The sequence below is a fragment of the Eulemur rufifrons genome, chromosome 16 (assembly GCF_041146395.1).
Source record: "Eulemur rufifrons isolate Redbay chromosome 16, OSU_ERuf_1, whole genome shotgun sequence".
Taxonomy (NCBI): Eukaryota; Metazoa; Chordata; class Mammalia; order Primates; family Lemuridae; genus Eulemur; species Eulemur rufifrons.
Window position 1 is genome coordinate 96,252,654 of NC_090998.1, and position 18,904 is coordinate 96,271,557.

The 18,904-nt window shown below is 48.6% G+C and overlaps 1 protein-coding gene across 1 annotated transcript in view; it reads left to right on the plus strand.

The window, feature by feature from the left end:
* Nucleotides 1–1,562: 1,562 nt before the first annotated feature.
* MOV10L1 (Mov10 like RNA helicase 1) overlaps nucleotides 1,563–18,904 on the plus strand; it is a 63,563-nt gene continuing 46,221 nt past the window's right edge. Inside the window, exons 1-6 of the mRNA XM_069490478.1 lie at nucleotides 1,563–1,659; nucleotides 3,492–3,676; nucleotides 9,675–9,837; nucleotides 15,488–15,600; nucleotides 16,191–16,378; nucleotides 18,527–18,670. Coding sequence (XP_069346579.1) covers nucleotides 1,563–1,659; nucleotides 3,492–3,676; nucleotides 9,675–9,837; nucleotides 15,488–15,600; nucleotides 16,191–16,378; nucleotides 18,527–18,670 — 890 coding nt within the window. The remainder of the gene's footprint in view (nucleotides 1,660–3,491; nucleotides 3,677–9,674; nucleotides 9,838–15,487; nucleotides 15,601–16,190; nucleotides 16,379–18,526; nucleotides 18,671–18,904) is intronic.

Below are 18,904 nucleotides of genomic sequence, written 5' to 3' on the forward strand. Positions count from 1 at the left end.
AGGATTAGAAATAATTTTCACAAACTATAACCTATGGAGCCAAGAGCTATTGTGAATAGACAAGAAATCTCCCAAACTTCTTCACTGACATCTTTTAAAGCAATAAACAGGATTAACGGGACTTGGTCTGAGTGGACTGACCCTTCTGTTTCTTTTTGTTTGAAAAAAGAATGTTAATCAGATGTCACCATTTCTGTTCCTTTCCAAAGTTCCCCACTGAGAAATGCAAACACACTGCCCTGAGTCAGAGGTTGCAGAGCAAGCCCCTCTAGTCCTTGTTCCTGCTGGCAATGCTGGTTTCTAGAACAAGTCCTATTCTCACACACCGTCTTCAAACAAATTGTTGTTCTTAAATGTCCTTTCCTCCCTCTCTCCTGCCAAGGTCCCCACACACTTCCACATGTACACAGCCATTCAGCAAGCATTTACAGAGCGAGCAGAGCAGGCCACATGTGTTCACGCTGCAGCAGGAGTGGGAGCACACGGGATAGATAGCTACTGTGCCGCACACAGCACACTCCATTCTCCCCATGAGGAAAAGAGGTCGGGCGAGGGAACAGAGCAGGGACGTGCGGGGCCAGGGCAGGCCCCAGTAGGAGGGAGGCGTGTGGGCAGTCGTGCAGAAGGAGGGGACGCTGGCAGAGCTGTGCAAAAGCTGCAGCCGGGAGGCAAGGCAGGTGCACCCAGGTACCAGGCACCTGTGAGCATGGGGTTAACTGAAAAACAATTAATGAGGTTTGTGCTTTGGAAAAGGGAGAGCTCTATTTCTCATACACGGCAGCAGCTTCTTGCGCAGCCATCCCGACAGGTTGGGGAGCTGAGCCCTGATGCTTCCAAGAACAGACAAAAGAGAACAGGATTTTGCACTGAGCGCGGTGGTCAGATATACGTATTCTGCAAGCTACAGGAGTCGGGAATACTCGTGAAGGGAAAGCATACACCCAATTGTGCTTTATCCTCCCACCCGGTCATGGCGGGGAACTCGGTTTTAGGGTGTTTCTGGGCCTCCTTGGCCGGGAGGGGTCCGTTCAGTAGCAGAGGGCTCAGGACTGTTTCCAGTCCACAGGAGACCGCGCGGCTTTGGCTCTGGGACCGACCCGCTGCAGGGCCGGGGCAGCGCCACACCCAGCCTGGGCGGGGAGTGGCCAGGCCGCGGGGCAGGGGCCGGCGGGCACCGCAGAGCCGACACGATCCGCTGCCCGGGGACGTGGGTGAGTCTGGCCTGAGTGAGGATGGACGGGAGGGCCAGGCGCCGGAGCAGGTTAGGGCTCGGGGCTCCTGGGGCCTGCTGTCATCTGTCAACACGCCCCGCCCCTCTGCTCCGACCCTCACTCTGACGTCACTCCCACCGGCACCTCGCCCCCCTCCCGTGGCAACACTGGCCAACGGCCAACCTCCAACCGCTACCGCAGGCGGCACGCGCTAGGACCCCATTGGCCCAGGGCGGCGGGAGGAGGGCGCAGGCGCAGGCGCGGCGACCCCATTGGCCGAGGGAGCGCAGCGGCGCCGGCCGCGTGCAACAAGAGTGCGCCGTGCGTGGGCGGCGAGCGAGGTGGAGCGCCATGTTGCGCCTCGCGGCGAAGTTGGCCGCCTTCTTCTGGAGGAAGGCGGACACCCTCGAGGAGGGGGCCGGGCGGCCGGAGCTGGAGCTCGCGGAAGGTGCCGGGGGACGGCGCGGGCGCGGGCGCGGGGTCTGGCTGGCGCGGCCTGCCGTGTCCTGCCCTGCGGAGCCCGGCGTCCTTCCAGGCGTCGGGCCGGCCGGGGCGCGGCGGGGCAGGGCGACCTGAGGGCCGCGGGCCTCGCCGTTGCCCGCGGGCAGGGCCCGGGCACAGCTGTGCGGCTGACCCCGGCCTCTGCAGTTCCGGGCCTTACACGTGTATATGTGAGATGAGGGGAAACAGCACTCAGCGTTCTTTTTAACGCACTTGGTTCACGGATCTTCGGTAGAATAGGGACAGTTTGAGAAACGCTGATGTCATCTGTTGACTGTTTTTCAGTTCTAAAACTAAGGCACGTCCTTTCCTTCGTCCTCTCTCTTCTTCTGTCCAGCATGACATAAAAAGGTTTTTTAACTATACATAGAATTTTGCATGATTTTTGGACATTTGTGTCCTTTTAGGTCTGTGCCCCTATTGAGCCATTTTTCCTTATTTCTGCTTTGCATTCGTATCTGTGCCAAGTAACGTGAAAAAACAGCTCTACGTATTTTTCCCATTTCTCTGTCATTGCCATCACTTGGCAGTTGTGTGTTTAGAAATCTCTGAAAAATAAGAATCCCAGCCATCTTAAATTGCCCTTTCAGAATATAATGACATCACACTCCTCTTTTCTTCAAGTCGTTTTTGAACCCATCTTCCTACAGTCCGGGGTGTACTTACAATTTTGACAGGTTGCCCCTTTCCTGGCTCTCAGAATTACACAGCAGCTTCCTCCCAAGTTCACTGATATTTTTCTCCCAATTTCTCCTGTAGGGGAATTGAATTCACAGTAGTGATTCCCTAGTTGCTTTCTTTAGCCCCTAAAAAGATGGAATTCTCCACAAGAGAAGCCAGAAACAACATCAGAAACGTTGTCAGTTGTTGAAGGCCGTGTGGTAAAGGCGGTCCGTGTCAGATGTGCTGACGCCTGTGCAAGTGACTGCAGCCTGGAGCAGTGTGCTTCGTTGGTCTGGTTTCATGGGTAAACTACTGGTTTGAAGGACAGCTTGAGCCCCAGCTCCACACAGCACTAAGGTCCCGTGCCTGTAGTGGAACCTGGGTGCCCGAGGTTCTGCCTGTGTCTGCTGAGGTGCATCAAGGACTCAGAGGACAGTGGCTGCAGCAGTGGTTCTTGATCCGTCACTGAGTGGCCGAGGGCTTGCGCTGCCCCTCAGCCAGACTTGCCTGCCCAAGCCCTGAACCCCTGCCAGAGCCATGTTTACAGAGACCTTCCCCAGGCTTCTGAGGCTGCTGCTGCGGCTGGTGATGGTGATGAAAGAAAACAATAGTAGGAACTGCATGTTAGTGACTCCCCAGATGCTGACATAAGTAACAGCAGTTTGTGCTGCACCCTGACCTGTGTCAGCCACTCGGAGGACTGTGCACGCACGTGTGTTGTTACTTAACCTTCCAGCAGCTCCCTTGGGTAGCAACGATTACTGTCTCCATTTTACAGATGACACCAGGCGCAGTGTGGTTAAGGACCTTGTCCAGAGTCACGCAAATGGCAGTAGAAGAGCTGGAAGTCAGACCCAGGCAGAGCCCCAGGCTCTGGAGTCAGGCCTTTCCCCACCGCGTCCACCACCTGCGCCCCTCAGAGGAACCTGGCCATCCACCTCCTAAACCCTACATCCCGAACATGACACTGCAGGTGGTGTCTCCGTACCTCAAATCCAGCCTGTTAGGCTCCTGTCCCTGATGGTTGCTGGCGTTCTCTGCCTTTGCCTGTCCGGCTTAATCGGAGTGTGGGCTTGCACTTGTGGCCATTGTAACCTCTTTGTTTACCTATCTCAGGCGACACCAAGTTGAAAACCATACAAGGTGTTGTGACAAGATACTGCAGTGATTATGGCATGATTGATGATTTGATCTACTTCTCCAATGAAGCTGTGACTAGCAAAGTGCTCCTAAATGTCGGACAGGAAGTTATTGCGGTTGTGGAAGAGAATAAAGTGTCTAACGGATTGAAAGCAATCAGGGTAAGATCTGAGTTCATTTGGGAACACTCTGTCTTCACCATGGGGTTTCACATTGCTTTCCTCATGTTTAGTTAAGCTCTCAGACGTGACTTAGCCAAGAGGGAGTGAGTAGAATATACCTTGGAGGGGGTGCTTTTATTTGGTTGTGTGTGAGGGGGGTGGTGCGCACACATGCGTGCGTTTTAAGACAGTCTCACTCTGTTGCTCAGGCTACTGTATGATGGCGTCGTCATTAGCTCACAGCAACCTCAAACTCCTGGGCTCAAGCGATCCTCCCGCCTCAGCCTCCCAAGTACCTGGGACTACAGGCATGCGCCACCACATGCAGCTATGTTTCTATTTTGTGTAGAGATGGGGGTCTTGCTACATTGCTCAGGCTGATCTTGAACTCCTGGCCTCAAGTGATCCTTCTGCCTTGGCCTTCCAAAGTGCTAGGATTATAGGTGTGAGTCAGCTCACCCAGCTTATATTTTGTAATGATTTCTGTTTTAAAAAATAAATGTTGGTCATTGTAAATCATTCAAATGGCATAGAAATTTATAATTCAGAAAGTGAAGCTTACCTATAAATTTATGCCTTGGAGAACAGTTAATAGTTCTATGTCTGTTCTTCTAGTGTTTTAAAAATTATTGTTAAAAATGATCACTATTGGACCCTTTGTTATCTGATTAGCAGAGATAATTAGTGGACTCTTATTCAGCAACTTCCTTTTTTATATAAAAACAGATTTTTATATATAGTATAAATTAATGGAGGTAGAATTGCTAGGTCAAAGGGTATACAGATTTAACAATGCCAGTAATGTACTAATTTATACTCTCAGGAGCAGAATGAGAGACTAGCTGTTACCCAGTGTTGACAATAATGTGGATATTATTGATCTTTGAAATCTTTGCCAATCTAATAAGTGAAAAGCAATCTTAAAACTTCAATTTGCACTTAGGCCTTAAAGTACATTAACTTATTAGGGAAAGTAGAGCTTTTTAAGGAAAATTATTATATGAAAGTGTAGGTATTTTCCCCAAGGTCATCTTTTGACTTTGCTTTATGGAGTTTCATTTTATGTAGTTAAATGTGTCTTTTCCATGTGGCTTCTGGACTCTGTAAGAATCCTTAGAGAGGCTTATTCCACTTCTTATTACAAAAATTCCCTCAGATTTTCCTCTGAAAATCATTTATTAACATTTGAATATTTAATCTGGAATTTATTTTGGTGCACAGAGAAGGAACCAGGCATTCTTTCCTAATGGTAACCAATCATTCCACTGAGTCACTTACTCTTTCCTTACTGATCTGGAAGGTTCCTTTATCATACACCGAAAGCCCACATGCATGTGACGGTCGGTCTTGATGCTTGTGCTGTGGGCTGCAGTGACATGGTTCCTGTAACAGGTGGTAAGGAGGTTTCCCTCCCTACTCTTATTTCTGGATGAAATTGCTTGATGTGTTGTAAAAACTTTTTTTGTTGTTTTTCCACCTCTGCTCATATGTGCTTTGATTGGCACTGAGTCTATGGATTCCTTTTAGGATAATCGATATTTGGATCATACAGAGTCTTCCCCAACCACAGATAATTATGTCTGTCCATTTATTTAAGCCTTCCTTTGTATTCTTTTTCAGTTCAATAGTTTTCTTCATTTAGGTTCTACAAATTTCTTAATTTTATTTCCAATAATTTTTGTGTGTCTGTTCCATTATCAATGTAGTTTTACATTGTATTTTCAAATTAAATCTTTTTCTTCCTGCATAGACTAGGTGTTGATTTTTTACATGTATTTTGGAAGCTGGAAAACTTACTGAGCTCTTAACTACTTTTTAAAAATTCTTGAGATGCATTTTATTACCGTTATAGTTAGTAAGTGCCATCTTAATGCTTGCTGTCATCTCTCACATTTTAAAATAATGTGTATGTATAAAAATAAAATAATTCAAATTCTACAATTGCACTGTTCAATATGGTAGCACCAGCCCACGTGTGACTACTTAAATTAATTAATAGCAAATATAATACAATTTAAAAGTAGTTCGTCAGTTTCATTTGCCACATTTCAAGTGCTAAATGTAGCTAGTGACTGCAAATTGGGCAGCACAAATAGAGAACATCTCTGTCATTGCACAAAGTCCTACAGGTGGCTCTGGCCTACAGGCTCCGAAATGCAAAGCAGAGCCTCCCTCCTCGCTCCCCTCCTGCGCTTTCACACCTCACACCTAATGCTCAAGTCACTGGAACAATAAGCTTACGTTTTTTCTTCACTTGCCAACATTAGTATTTACCGACTTACCTCATGAGAGGTGTGGAACTGGCTCACTCACACCACCCTCTTTGTTCTTCTTACAATTTTTTTATTATGTTTTTTCCTCCAAAGATTGCCTGTGCAACTTCAAGTTACACCATAGTCCTCACTTTTTTATGTGTATTAAAAGAAGTGCTCCCGGCCGGGCGCGGTGGCTCACGCCTGTAATCCTAGCACTCTGGGAGGCCGAGGTGGGCGGATCCTTTGAGCTCAGGAGTTCGAGACCAGCCTGAGCAAGAGCGAGACCCCACCTCTACTAAAAATAGAAAGAAATTATATGGACAGCTAAAAATATATATAGAAAAAATTAGCCGGGCATGGTGGCGCATGCCTGTAGTCCCAGCTACTCGGGAGGCTGAGACAGGAGGATCGCTTGAGCTCAGGAGTCTGAGGTTGCTGTGAGCTAGGCTGACGCCACGGCACTCACTCTAGCCTGGGCAACAGAGTGAGACTCTGTCTCAAAAAAAAAAAAAAGAAGTGCTCTGGTTTTAGAAGCCTACAAAGGTAATCTGGGACTCAGAACCTTTGTGGACATGTGCCTGGCTCTCTGAGCTGCTGTTGTGCAGCTCACACATGGTCTTTCCCAGCAGGATCTCCCAGAAGACTCCTGTTGATTTTAAGACACACCATTAATTTAATAATGAAAATTTAAGATGGAAACATAGGTTGTGAGACTTATCCTGATCTCAGAAATGTCACAGTGTGGAAAAGGGGCATCGGGGCCTGTAGGTGTCACTGTCCTGTTGGTGCATCGGCCGTCCCTACGCTTGCTCCCAGTTTACGCGGAGGCAGGATCTTTCTTCTTTATGGGAAGGAGTGTTCATCTTTACTCACAGTTCTTGCTTTTATAAATCAGTGATATATTTTTCAAGTACTTTTCAGCATCTTCCAGACTATCCTGTAATTTTTGTTTCTTTGAACGATTAATATGATGAAAAATATGAATAGTTTCCTAACGTGAACCATTTTTACATTATGAATATGATCCCATTTGGTATAAATTTGAATGTGCCTCTGAGTTTTTTCTTGTGGTAAAATTTATATACCATAAAATTTATCATTTAATTATATTTAAGTGTACAATTCAGTGGGGTTACGTACATTCCCATTGTGCAACCATCACCGTGATCTGTTTTCAGAACTTTTTCAGCATCCCAGTAGAAACTCTGTACCCATTAAACAGTTATTCGCTGTTCTACTTTCTGTCTCTGTGAATCTGCCTATTCTAAATACCTCACACAAGTGGAGTGACACAGTATTTGTCCTTTTGTGTCTGCCTTGTGTTACTTAGTGTAATGTTGTCAAGGTTAATCCATGTAGCATGTATCAAAAGTTCCTTTTTATGGTGGAGTAATATTCCATTGTTGGACACATCACATTTTGTTTCTCCATTCATCTGCTAATGGACACTTGGGCTCTTTCTTCCTTTTGACTGTTATGAATAATGAGGCTATGAACAAGTATCTGTCTGAGCCCCTGTTTTCAGTTTTTTTGGGTATATGCCTAGGAGTGCAATTTCTGGGTCATATGGTAAACCATGTTTAACCTTTTGAGGAACCAATGAACTATTTTGCACAATGGCCGCAACATTTTATGTTCCCACCGGCAGTGTAGGAAGGTTCCAATTTCTCTATATCCTTTCTAGTACTTGCTGTTTTCATTTTTCTTTTTGACAGCCACTCCTAGCGGGTGTGGAGTGGTATCTCATGGTGGCTTTGATTTGCATTTCCCTAATGACTAGTGATGCTGAGCATCTTTTCAGGTGTTTGTTGGCCATCTGTGTATCTTCTTTGGAGAAGTGTCTGTTCAAATCCTTTGCCCATTTTTAAATTGGATTGTTTTCTTGTTGAGTTGTAGGAATTCTTTATAGATTCTGGATAGTAATCTCTTATCAGATACACAGTTTGTAAATATTTTCTCTCATCGTGTCATTTGTCTTCTTCATAGTATCCTTTGATGTACATAAGGTTTAAATTTTGATGAAGTCTAATTTGTCTTTTTTTAATTGCCTGTACTTTTTTTATTGCCTGTACTTTTGATGTCACACTTCAGATACCATTGATTAATCCAAGATCATGAAGATTCCCCCAGTTTTCTACTAAGAGTTTTCTAGTTTTTTTAAATTTAAGTCTTTGATCCATTTTGAGTTGATTTTTGTAAACGATGTAAGGTAAGGGTCCAACCTCATTCTTTTGCACGCGGACATCTGGTTTTCCCTATTTCTGAACAGACTGTAACAGAGAACCTGCGTCCCTGCTGAATGTCCTGGCACCCTGTCAAAGGTCAGTTGGACCATGTGTGCGAGGCTTTCTTTCTGCGCTCTCCGTTCTGTTCCTTTGGTCTGTATGACTGTCCTCATGCCAGTGCCACACTTGTTTGATAACTGTAGCTTTGTAGGAAACTTTGAAATTAGGAAGTATGAGACCCCCATTTTGTTATACCTTTTCAAGACTGTGTTGGCTACTCAGGAGCCCTTGAGATTCCGTGTGAATTTTAGGATGAGTTTTTCTGTTTATATGAAAATACACTGATGGGATTTCGACAGGAATTACATTGACTCTGTGGATGCTATGGGCAGTATTGTCTTCTTAATAATACCAAGTCTTCCAGTTCATGAACTTGGATGTCTTTTCGTTTATTAATATTTAGGTCTTTAATTTCATCCATCAATATTTTGTAGTTTGCAGTGTGTAAAGTCTTCCGTCTCCTTGGTTAATTCCTAGGTATTCTGTTCTTTTTGATTTTGCTGTAAATGGAATTGTTTTGTTAATTTTCTTTTGGGATTCTTCATTGTAAGTTTATAGAAATAAAACTGATTTTTGTGTGTTGACTTTGTATCAAGTTACTTTGCTGAATTCATTTATTAGCTCTAACCGTTTTTTGTATGTGTGGAATTTTTAGAGTTTTCCACAGATAAGATCATGCCATCTGTGAGCAGAGATAATTTTATTACTTAACAATTTGGGCACTTTTAATTTCTTTTTTCTTGCGTCATTGTTCTGGCAGGAACTTCCAGCGCCGTGTTGAATGGAGGAGGGAGAGGGGGTGTGGCTTTCGGTCTGCCTCCACTGAGTGTGGCGTGTTGAAGGAGTTCCCTTCAATTTCTAGTTTATTAAGTGTTTGTGTTTGAAAGGATATTGAATTTTGTCAAATGATTTTTCTGTATCAGTTGAGATATTTCTGTAATTTCTCCCCGCCTATCAGTGTGGTGTGTTATGTTGAGTGATTTTCATGTATTGAACCACCTTTGCATTCCGAGGTGAACCCCACTTAGTCATGGTGTACAAGCCTTTTAATATGCTGCTACACTCAGTTTGCTAATATTTTGTTGAAGACTTTTGTATCTGTATTCACAAGGGACTGCTGTGGACTCAATGGTGGTATCCCCCGAAATTCATGTGCTGAAATTCTGAGCCCCAGTGTGATGTTATTAGGAGGTGGGGGCTTTGATGGTGATTGAGTCATGAGGTTGAAGCCCTTATAAGACATACCCCGGAGAACTCCCCATCCCCGTCTACCAGGTGAGGCTACATCGAGAAGATGTCACGTATGAAGCAGGACGAGGACACTCACCAGACACTGGATCCACCGGCCCCTTGATCTTGGAATTCCCGGCCCCGATGGACTAAGGGATGCCGGCCTGTAGTCTGCTTTTCTCGTGGTCCTCTTGCTATGGTTTGAAAAGCTGCTTGTCTGTCCCGCAGGTGGAAGCTGTCTCTGATAAATGGGAAGACAACAGCAAGAACCACAGTGGGGGGCTGTCGGGCTCCAGCCCCCGCGTGCTGATCGGCTGTGTGACTTCGCTAATGGAAAGCGCCGGCTACATTAACCAGACCACGTACTTCTCTCTGGAGAGTGTGTGTGAAGGTATGCTGGGGGGGGGGGGTCTCTGTTGTACATCTGAAAGTTTTTCTGTCTTAAATAATTTTCGTGTATTAAATCTGAGATGGCTGCGTATGTCCTGGAGAGGATCAAGTTTGGGCATGCTTTGTTTGTTGAGAGGGTTTTGGGACTGGATGTCTTCTCCAGGTGCCAACTTTGTGCAGAGGCTTTTGAATGTAGGGTGGACTTTGGGGTGAGGGCGGTCACTGTTCAAACTCGTCCTCTCTTTTGTTTTGTGCTGATTTGTTGAATGCAGTCTCTAATCTCTGGGTAGTTCCTTCCATATAATTATTAAGTTACTAATCCAAGTCGACAGTGTTACAGGTATACAGACATACAAAGTATGTTTTTAAAGTACTTTCAGGCCAGGTGCAGGGGCTCACGCCTGTAATCCTAGCACTTTGGGAAGCCGAGGCAGGAGGATTGCTTGAGGCCAGGAGTTTGAGACCAACCTGAGTAAGAATAAGACCCTATCAGTACAAAAAGTAGAAAAATTAGCCAGTCGTGGCAGCGCTCCCCAGATACTTGGGAGGCTGAGGCAGGAGGATCACTTGAGCCCAGGAGTTTGAGGTTGCTGTGAGCTAGGCTGACGCCATGGCACTCTAGCCTGGGTAACAGAGCAAGACCCTGTTCCAAAAAAATAAAAGGAAAGTACTTCAAATGTTTTAAAATATTTGGGCTTGGGGATAGCCTTGTACCTTTCATTTTTGGCTGATCTAAGGTTTTGTTTTTATGCCTGAAGACATAATTTCTTGATGCCATTTATTGGGTTTAGTTTAACAGCCGTTTACTGTGCACCTGCTGCCTGCAGCAGTGAGTAAGGAGCTGGACAGTGAGACTAAGAGGAGACTCGGCCTCTCCTCCCTGTGTGTACGTGGTACAGGGCAGGGCTGGGGAGGCTGCCTGGGGCAGTGCGTTCTGAGCTGATGTCCACTGTACAGGCTGCCCGTCCGAGTGCCGGAAGATGAGTAGGAGCAGGCTCTTCTGCCGCCTTGAGCACAGTCAGGTGCCGGTAGCCTGGGAGCCCAAGAGCGGTCGGCTCGGCCCACTACTTTCCTGGAGGAGTGAAAGAGTGCTTTTACTCTTCTAGACTTCGATTGCTAACCATGAGGTCCCCAGGATGAAATTGATAGGTGACTATGGGGATTTTAAAATCTCTGCCCTGTTGGAGAAACTCTCAGTTCTTGGGAAAGATGCTAGTGATCGTCCCGGCCCCTCACCCGTGCTCACAGAAAGCCCCTCCTGGGGGCCTCGGGGAGACACGTCTCAGGTGGAGAAGACCAGCAGTGGCTTGATGCTGTGGATGTGGGTGAGGCACCGAAGAGAAGGTTGCCCTGGGGACCGAGACGGGCTGGGGCTGCTAACCTCAGGCTGGGGAATTTCCTGGTACACAAATCTCAGGCGAGGGGACTCGAGTTCTCTCAAGGCTGAGAGAGAGCCGGACAAATATGTCAAAATTGCTGTTGATATGATTATAAAAACTAATGATGTGGCAAAAGAACATTCTTGAAAGAGAAATACAATGTGAAAAAAAGATGATCATGGGACTCTAAAACAGAGGTCAGCACACTCCGCAGGGCCAGGCCGTGCAGCCTGGGGGTCGTGTGAGGTGTCTGCAGAGACCCTGCTCTCTGGGACGGAGGCATCTGTAGCTGGAAGCAGCCAGGGACATACCTGAGCGAGAGGCTGTGGCTGGTGTCCCCATGAAACTTTGTTTATAATCTCTGAAATAGAGGCGAGAAAAGGAAAATCCTGCTAAAGTTTTCATTTACTTACGGGAAAGTTAGAAGGTGCTGTTTTCTTCTTGACATTAATTCAACAAATACTGGTGTGCCTCACCGTGCCAAGACTGCTTCACGGAATTCAAATTCTAGTGGGGGCAAGAGCAGACAGTGAACAGACGAAACAACTGGATGTCTCGTGCTCTGCAGAAACTGTGAAGGTCGTGTGGTAGAACGGGGGTGGGGCAGCCTGGGGTCCTCCCTGCGTGCAGGAGGGACGCAGCTGAGGGTCACAGGTGGGGCAGGAGGAGAGGCCGGGTGATGCGTGCTGCCCTGCCTCTGTTCCCTCCTCAGCAACCCTCCGAGTAACCGGGTGAGGTCCGGCTCACTCGGGCGGCTGAGGTGGAGGCATACTTGTAGTGTGGGAGTCGAGCAGATGTGGACAGTGTGTGTGTTTGGGGGCACATCTCTGGAGAAGAGTGTGCTCACGTGTGTTTGAACAGCACAGTCCCTTTGGTCCTGAACCATTCTCTGTGGCTGGGCCTGCCTGGTGCATTGTGGGATATCGAGCAGCATCCTGCCCCCACCCTGGTGTTGTGACAGCTTGGAATGTCTGCCGACATTGCCAGATGGCCCCTGGGGGACAGAATGGCCCCTGGTGAGATCCGGTGGCCTAAAGGTGGGATCTGACCTGTGAGTGTGTGGTGGTCCCGTCTCATTCCTCTTCGTTCCCAGGTAAGCACCTGGTCGTCCTGCAGCCAGGTTGATGGTGCACGGCCTCATGGCACCAGTGTGGCCACGGTGCCCTGCTGAGTCACACACCAGATGCTGGCTTTATTTTCTAATGACGCTGGTTTGTGCACCCACTTAGAGGATGAAGAGGAAGCCCCAAGTCCTTTCCTGAGACCTTCCCTAGGCCAAGCACACAGTGCTAGGCCTGGCCCAGCAGGGTCTGCCCTGTGCTAGATGCCTCTGTGGCGGGCAGTGCAGCCTGCGTTCATGCCCAGTGTTCCTGAGGTCCTCAGGTTGTCACTCTAAAGCCTGCCTGGGCCCACCACCCGCTCTCCCTAGTCCCCAGGCTGGAGCACTTCCCGCTGCACCAGACGGACTTCACAGCCTCCCCAGGTCCCCCCCTCCCCAGCCTTTCCCCGTGTGGACTGTGGCCTCACTCTCAGTGCTCAGGGACAGCACTAACAGAGGGTGGGGGGCAGCAGGTGGCAAGTGAGGGATGGGCTCCCCCTGCCTGGTGCCCGGCGGAGGCTTCTGTCCCCTCCCCAGGCCACAGCTTTTGCGGAGCAGCCGCTTCACAGCCAGGGCTGTGGCCAGGGTGACCACACGATTTAGTGTCCAAACCAGTACCCATCTGAGAAGTGAAAGGGCCGTTAAGGTTAATTAAAATTAAATCATTTTGAAATATTTATATATTGGCTAATATTGATCTTACTACATTAGCAGACCTTTAAAGTAGTATCATTCAGAAATTATTTTCAAAAATCTTTCTTTAAAAAAGAAAAATAATAGCTGGGTTTACTAAAACAATGTTCATAGTGATTATCTGGACATTACATTCTTGATACATACTAACATACTTCAATTCCTTAGTATCTGAGTGGTACTTTTCTGAAAAAAGTACGTTTTCCAGTATGATGTTAATTTTATTTTTTCATATAATTGCCTGGAGTCTTCTTCAAAGTTGCACTTTGTGGTTGATGAATTTGAAATTGTAGGCACCTTTGGTTTACTCTTTCCTGTGGGCTGTAATATTTTTAATGGAGGAAATATTAGTAAGTTCAGCAAATTCTGCAAAATGTGAGATATTTACAATTCTGGGTTTTTTTCCTATTGAAACATATAACTATTTCAGAACAAATGTTTTCTCGGGCACTCTTTTTGCCTCTATTCAGAGTACATAACTGTTGAAACATTTTTATAAACTAAAATTCATCAAACGAGTTGTGTCTGTGGTCTCCGGAGCACGTGGGCCGTCTCAGTTTCACCCAGTGCAGAGTCCCGGCCTGCCCAGGGCGGTGAGGGCTTCACAAGTTGTGTTCTCAAGTCCAGTCATCGAACTGTGGCTCTCATTTGTATGTGCCTGTCAAGCTTCCAGGATCTAATTGGTTCATTTCTTCCGTTGCTTATGTATCTTCCTGTTTACAAGCTTTATTTTCAATAACTACAATTTGCAACAGATACCAAAAGCTGAAGAGTTTTGGCTCTATATTTATTAAATACTTCGATTAAAGATTTTCACCTGATTTGAAAAATGTGTAACCAAAATTTAGAGGTCTTACTTAAAAAAAAAAAAAGGAGCACGTGGTAGGGCCCCAGGGTGATTTACAGAATGGCTCTTCGGGTCCACGCGTTTGTGAAGTGCAGATGGTGGGGGCCACAGACCCCACCGTGTGTGTGTGTGTGTGTGTGTGTGTGTGTTTTATTAATCTTAGCTCTGTCACAGGACTTGTGTAGTTCAGTTACATACATATGCTTGTAAATTTTAACTGCTACAGCATGTGTTCAGGCAATTGAACACGGAAGCACGTGTGGAGGCAGGGACCATGTGTGTGCCGGTTGGTTCCAAGTTCATTCCTGCTTCATGGGTTTCTTCATATGTGGGCATCGTATTTGTATTGTGGTGCTTTATTCTATCAAAATCATGTTATCACTGTGAAAACAAATGCTTTTATTTTCTGGAGTGGATTTTTAAACTGAATTTACAGTAGTAGTCACAATAAGGTCAGATATTTCTCCTTTAAAACAGTGCTCTGAAATCTTTATTTTGAGTCCATGATTCTGATGGAAAAAAATGGTTATTTCAGTTTGTTTACTTGGCTTTTTCTTTAAAGTAACTGTTTATAGAACTGGCACATCAACCATTCCACTTCACTTTTCACGTATGCCCAGGAAAATATGAAATAAATTATCAAAATTATGGTAAATAATTATGTGATAAATGGAGGCGTGGTTTGCACACACTGTATTCCTACAGCTGCATCTGTCTTCGTAAGGTGCCAGCTGACCCTGAGGTCGGTGCTCTGCCAGATCCGTCTCCTGTTCTCAGACAGTCCTGGGCTGAACGTAGGTGTCAGCAGGTGTGTGGGCTCAGTTACGTGTTCGTAACTAGCTTTCTGGAGACACAAACTCGGTATTCGGTTACATACTTCTACTTTTTGAGCTTATTACTTGTCATTGCAAAATAACAAGAAGGGTGTAGCTAGCTGTCACTTCACACCTTGTCCCATACCCAACCTGTGCACACGCGCCCTCTGTTCCGTCAGGACTGCTCGGCCAGTCACATTGCTCAGCCTGCGGTTCCCCACCAGCCCTGCCCGCCGCAGGGCCAGTGGCACCTGGTATCCTGCAGGCCGTCGTACGCCACGGGGCTGGCTGGGGCATGGCGCTTCCCCACGCCTGAGCTGGGACACCTGTGTGCCCGTCCCTCTGCCACCAAGCTCCCTGCCTGTGTCCCCGGCAGGGCGGGATACAAACACTGTGTCAGGGAAAGGGGGAAGGGCACTGCCACCCGCCCCTTACATGCGCGTTAGTGGACCTGTGCACCACATGTGTACCGGCACCTTCTAGAATCTGAAGTCTGCAGCTCATTTTATTGCAGTGGTTAATAATAGTACTTTGAGGTTTTTTTTAATTGCAAAGTACAGGGAATATGCTAAACAGATAAGACCCTGGTACAACAGTTGTCTTTCTGGACAGGTCGGTCTGTGTAGTTCTCCACTCCATTTAACTGGCTAAATCTAGAGGAGAATAAGGTTGATAAACTGGTTTCTCACCCTGGTAGAAAGTGCTTTTTAAGAAGTTCAGACCTAGCTGAGCTGTAACAGAAATGACTTCAGTGTGTCACGACTCGAGAGTAATTGTACGACGCCTTAACCCTGCTGGGTTTGCTCCTGGCCTCTCAGGTTTCCAGCCCTGCAAGGGAGACTGGGTGGAGGCTGAGTACTGGATCCGGCCCGGCACGTGGAGCAGCGAGGCCGTGTCCGTGAAGCCGCTGAGATACAAGCGCGTGGACAAGGTAGCATGCCAACGAGCGGTTCTTCCCGTGGTTCTGCCAGACCTGCTGTCCGGGGATAATTTTCACGGCCCAGGAGTTTCCTGGATGTGTTGGGAAGCCAAGATAAAGTTTAGTCTTGGCCAAAGAGGAGCCTATTCTCTTACTGAAAAGTTTTGTTTCCTTAAGGAAGTGGAGGCTAATCTAGAGTGCTGGCATGATTAAGTCCTGAGGTGTGTGGTTTCCGTGTGGAAGTGTTCGGTGTGTGTGTCAGAACCGTGGAGAAAGTGGGGTGGGAGGTGGGATGTGAGCTTCCTGGTGGAGGCTGATATGGTTTGGGGAGAGGAGACTGGGAGCGAGGGGGTGTTTGCATGAGGGGCTCCAGCGCGGCTGTGATGTAGCCCTCGACACGGCCCCTTCCCGCACCTCAGCCTGGGCGCCAGGGCCCCTTCCTGCGTGTGTCCCACCGCGGGTGAGGTTCTCGGGGGAGCAGGGCTCCACCCCGAGGACCCAACCTTGTCTGGGCAGTGGGGTGCCTGGGCGGGCTGACACGGGGGGAGGGGGCGTGCCTGCGGCCCGTGCTGTTCCGTGACGTCCGGGCGCTGTGCCCACAGGTCTGCATCTCCAGCCTGTGTGGCAGGAACGGAGTGATGGAGGACAGCATCTTCTTCTCCTTGGACTGTCTGAAGCTGCCGGACGGGTATGTCCCCCGGAGAGGCGACATCGTCAGCGCCGTGGTGGTGGAGAGCAGCCAGTCCTGCTACCTCTGGAGAGCAGTTTGCATAACCCCGGTGGAAAGGCGGTAATGAGACAGTGCTTTTCTTCTCTGGGAGGGAAAGGCTTGATTTAAGTGTATTCTGAGAGTTACTTTAACAAGCCAGAGGGGAGACGTGCAGGTCCTGGTCGGTGGTTAGGAGCCCTCTGGAGGTCGACCGAAGGTGGTGTTGAAGGGTCTGTCTTCGTCCTTATCTTGTGTTGGTGATTGGCATTTTTGGTGGATTTCTATGTCTTTTGTTCTTTCTCATTTTGATTTTTTAAAAAACACATTGAACATTAAAATTATCAATGTGCTGTATCTGTGTGCAGGGCCACGCCTCCTACCCATGAGTCTGTGAAGCGTGGTGGGGCTCCCCTGAGCCCCCTGTTCACGCAGCAGCCGCAGCCCCGAGCCCCTTCCTCCCCTGCCTTTTCTCCTCCTCGTTCACCACCACTGAGCCGCTCACCGTTTCCTTCTTCACCCTATTGTTGCCTCACCCCCTTGGCAGCACGTGGGTTCTGTGTGGGGAAGGCGTTTGCCTTCCTCACCCACCTCGGTGTCCGGGTGCAGACAGGCAGCCCGTGTGAGAACCAGGCGACAGGCATGTGCGGACAGTGGGGCACCAGAACGGCGCTGCTGGGCAGGACACGGGACGGCTTGGCCTGGAGGAATCCTGCAGCCAGCCCTCATCCTGCTGGCAGACGCTCGCTTGGCCACTCAGTGCCTGGGTCCCCTTCCTGGGAGACCCTGCTCTGCTTCTGGAGAGTGCCCCGGGGCAGGGAAGCCAGACGCACGGCCCTCACCTGCTCTCTGCACCCAGTGGCCACAGGAGTCCTGCCTTCAGCCCCACCTGCCAAGCCTGGTGTTACCAGGAGGTGAGAGGCCCAGGCGTGCTGACCTGCACCCCCTCCTGCGTCTGCATCGGGAAGAGGCTGTGAGTCTCCTTCTTGCAGAGGACCCAGGAAGCAAGGGCCCTCTGGTGTGGCCGTGGGCCCAGACTGCAGCATTCTCAGGTGGTACAGTCACATGCGCCACGTGCCCCTTTAAGGAAGCACCCGTGTCGTTAAACACACGCTTTCCTGACTCTTCTCTTTAGGCCAGAAATGCTTGAAAAAGACCTGTTTCTGCCCAGCAGCCTTTCTGCGCCCTCCATCCCTGCTCAGGCCTCCCCACCATGGGGAGAAGCTGTGGGCGGAAGCTGAAGCCAGGATAGCCCTGGCTGCTCCTGGGCTCGCAGGCCCCATGCGGGCCAGGCCGCTCCCCTGCACTCCTGACCCCGTGTCTGACCCAGCACAAAGCAGATGGTGCAGAGTCAGCTTCTGCAGCCCTCCCAGGCCCCGAGCCTCCTGGGGTCTTCCCAGGAACTAAGCAGCCTGTTCTGTGGGTGGATGAGTCACAAACCTGGCAGTGACTTCCTTCCTCCTTCACAGTCACCCCCCACCCCATCTGCCAGCAGAAGCTGTCAGCTGACAGGGTCTGACTGCTCCCTGTGCTCCTGCTCCAGCCCAGGGGCTCGAGGGAGGGGGTTACGTGTGCACCTGGTCATGTGGGCCCGTGTGGGGGAGAACAGAGGGCCGGGCAGGTGCCAGCCCAGGGGCCGAGTCACTGTGCGCTGGGAACCTCCCGGGGTTGTGGGCAGGGCCAGGTTGGCAGCGCTCGTCCTGGAGGCCCCGTGTTCCCAGTGGCGCTGCAGGGCCAGGCTAACTTTCTGGGGGAGCTGGGGACAAAAGCGTGGAGACCTGAGCCTGCTTCACGGTACTGTCAGCAGGAGGAGGAGAGGTAAACAGGTCCGTTTTGAGGGGGCAGTAAAAGCTGCTCATTTTCCAAAGAGAAACTTCTCATCTGATCTCAAATGTTTCAAAGCAGCAAAAGTCTTTCTAAAGGCAAGTTTAGTGAGTTTTGTGCCTCCCTCCCCTGTAGCCTGGGAGAAAAGAGGGGAGATGGTATAGAAAGTGGGGGCCAGTAGGGTGGGGAGCACAGCCTGCAGGATGCCCCATGTGCCCCCTTTTCTCCAGCTTCACGGGTTTGCGATTTTCTTCGTTTAAGATGATTTTCCATCCTCCTGGAAGCCGGGGCCTGCTGAGCGCCCCCTGTATTTGGGTGGGAGTCTCTGCCCCTCCTCCTGCGGTCTGTCCTCAGGGCCGGGCGGGGCTGTGGCCTGCGGAGGGACGCCTGTCTCCGGGCTTTTTGCAGAGATGCCGGGGCTGCTGGTGAGGCAGCCGAGGAGCCCTACGGAGCCGTTTTGCTGAAGAACAAAGGAGACGTTGAAGTTACACAGATGACACATTTTGGCACATTAAAGGAAGGAGAAAGTAAAACTATGGTGATCTGGATTGAGTAAGTTTACCACTTAAAAGTTTAAATCATGTTATACTAGTGGCCTTTAAACTGTGATTTTAAGAATTTCTGTGGAACCAACTTTGCTCATTTTTTCCCTTTATGAAGATCCTTTCAAATATTTTTACCCCAAAATATCTATTTTATTTATATTTATAAAGGCATTTGCAGTCGCCATTTCCTGGACTGAATTTTGTGTTTTATGCTAACTGCATATCTTACCTTTAGAAACCC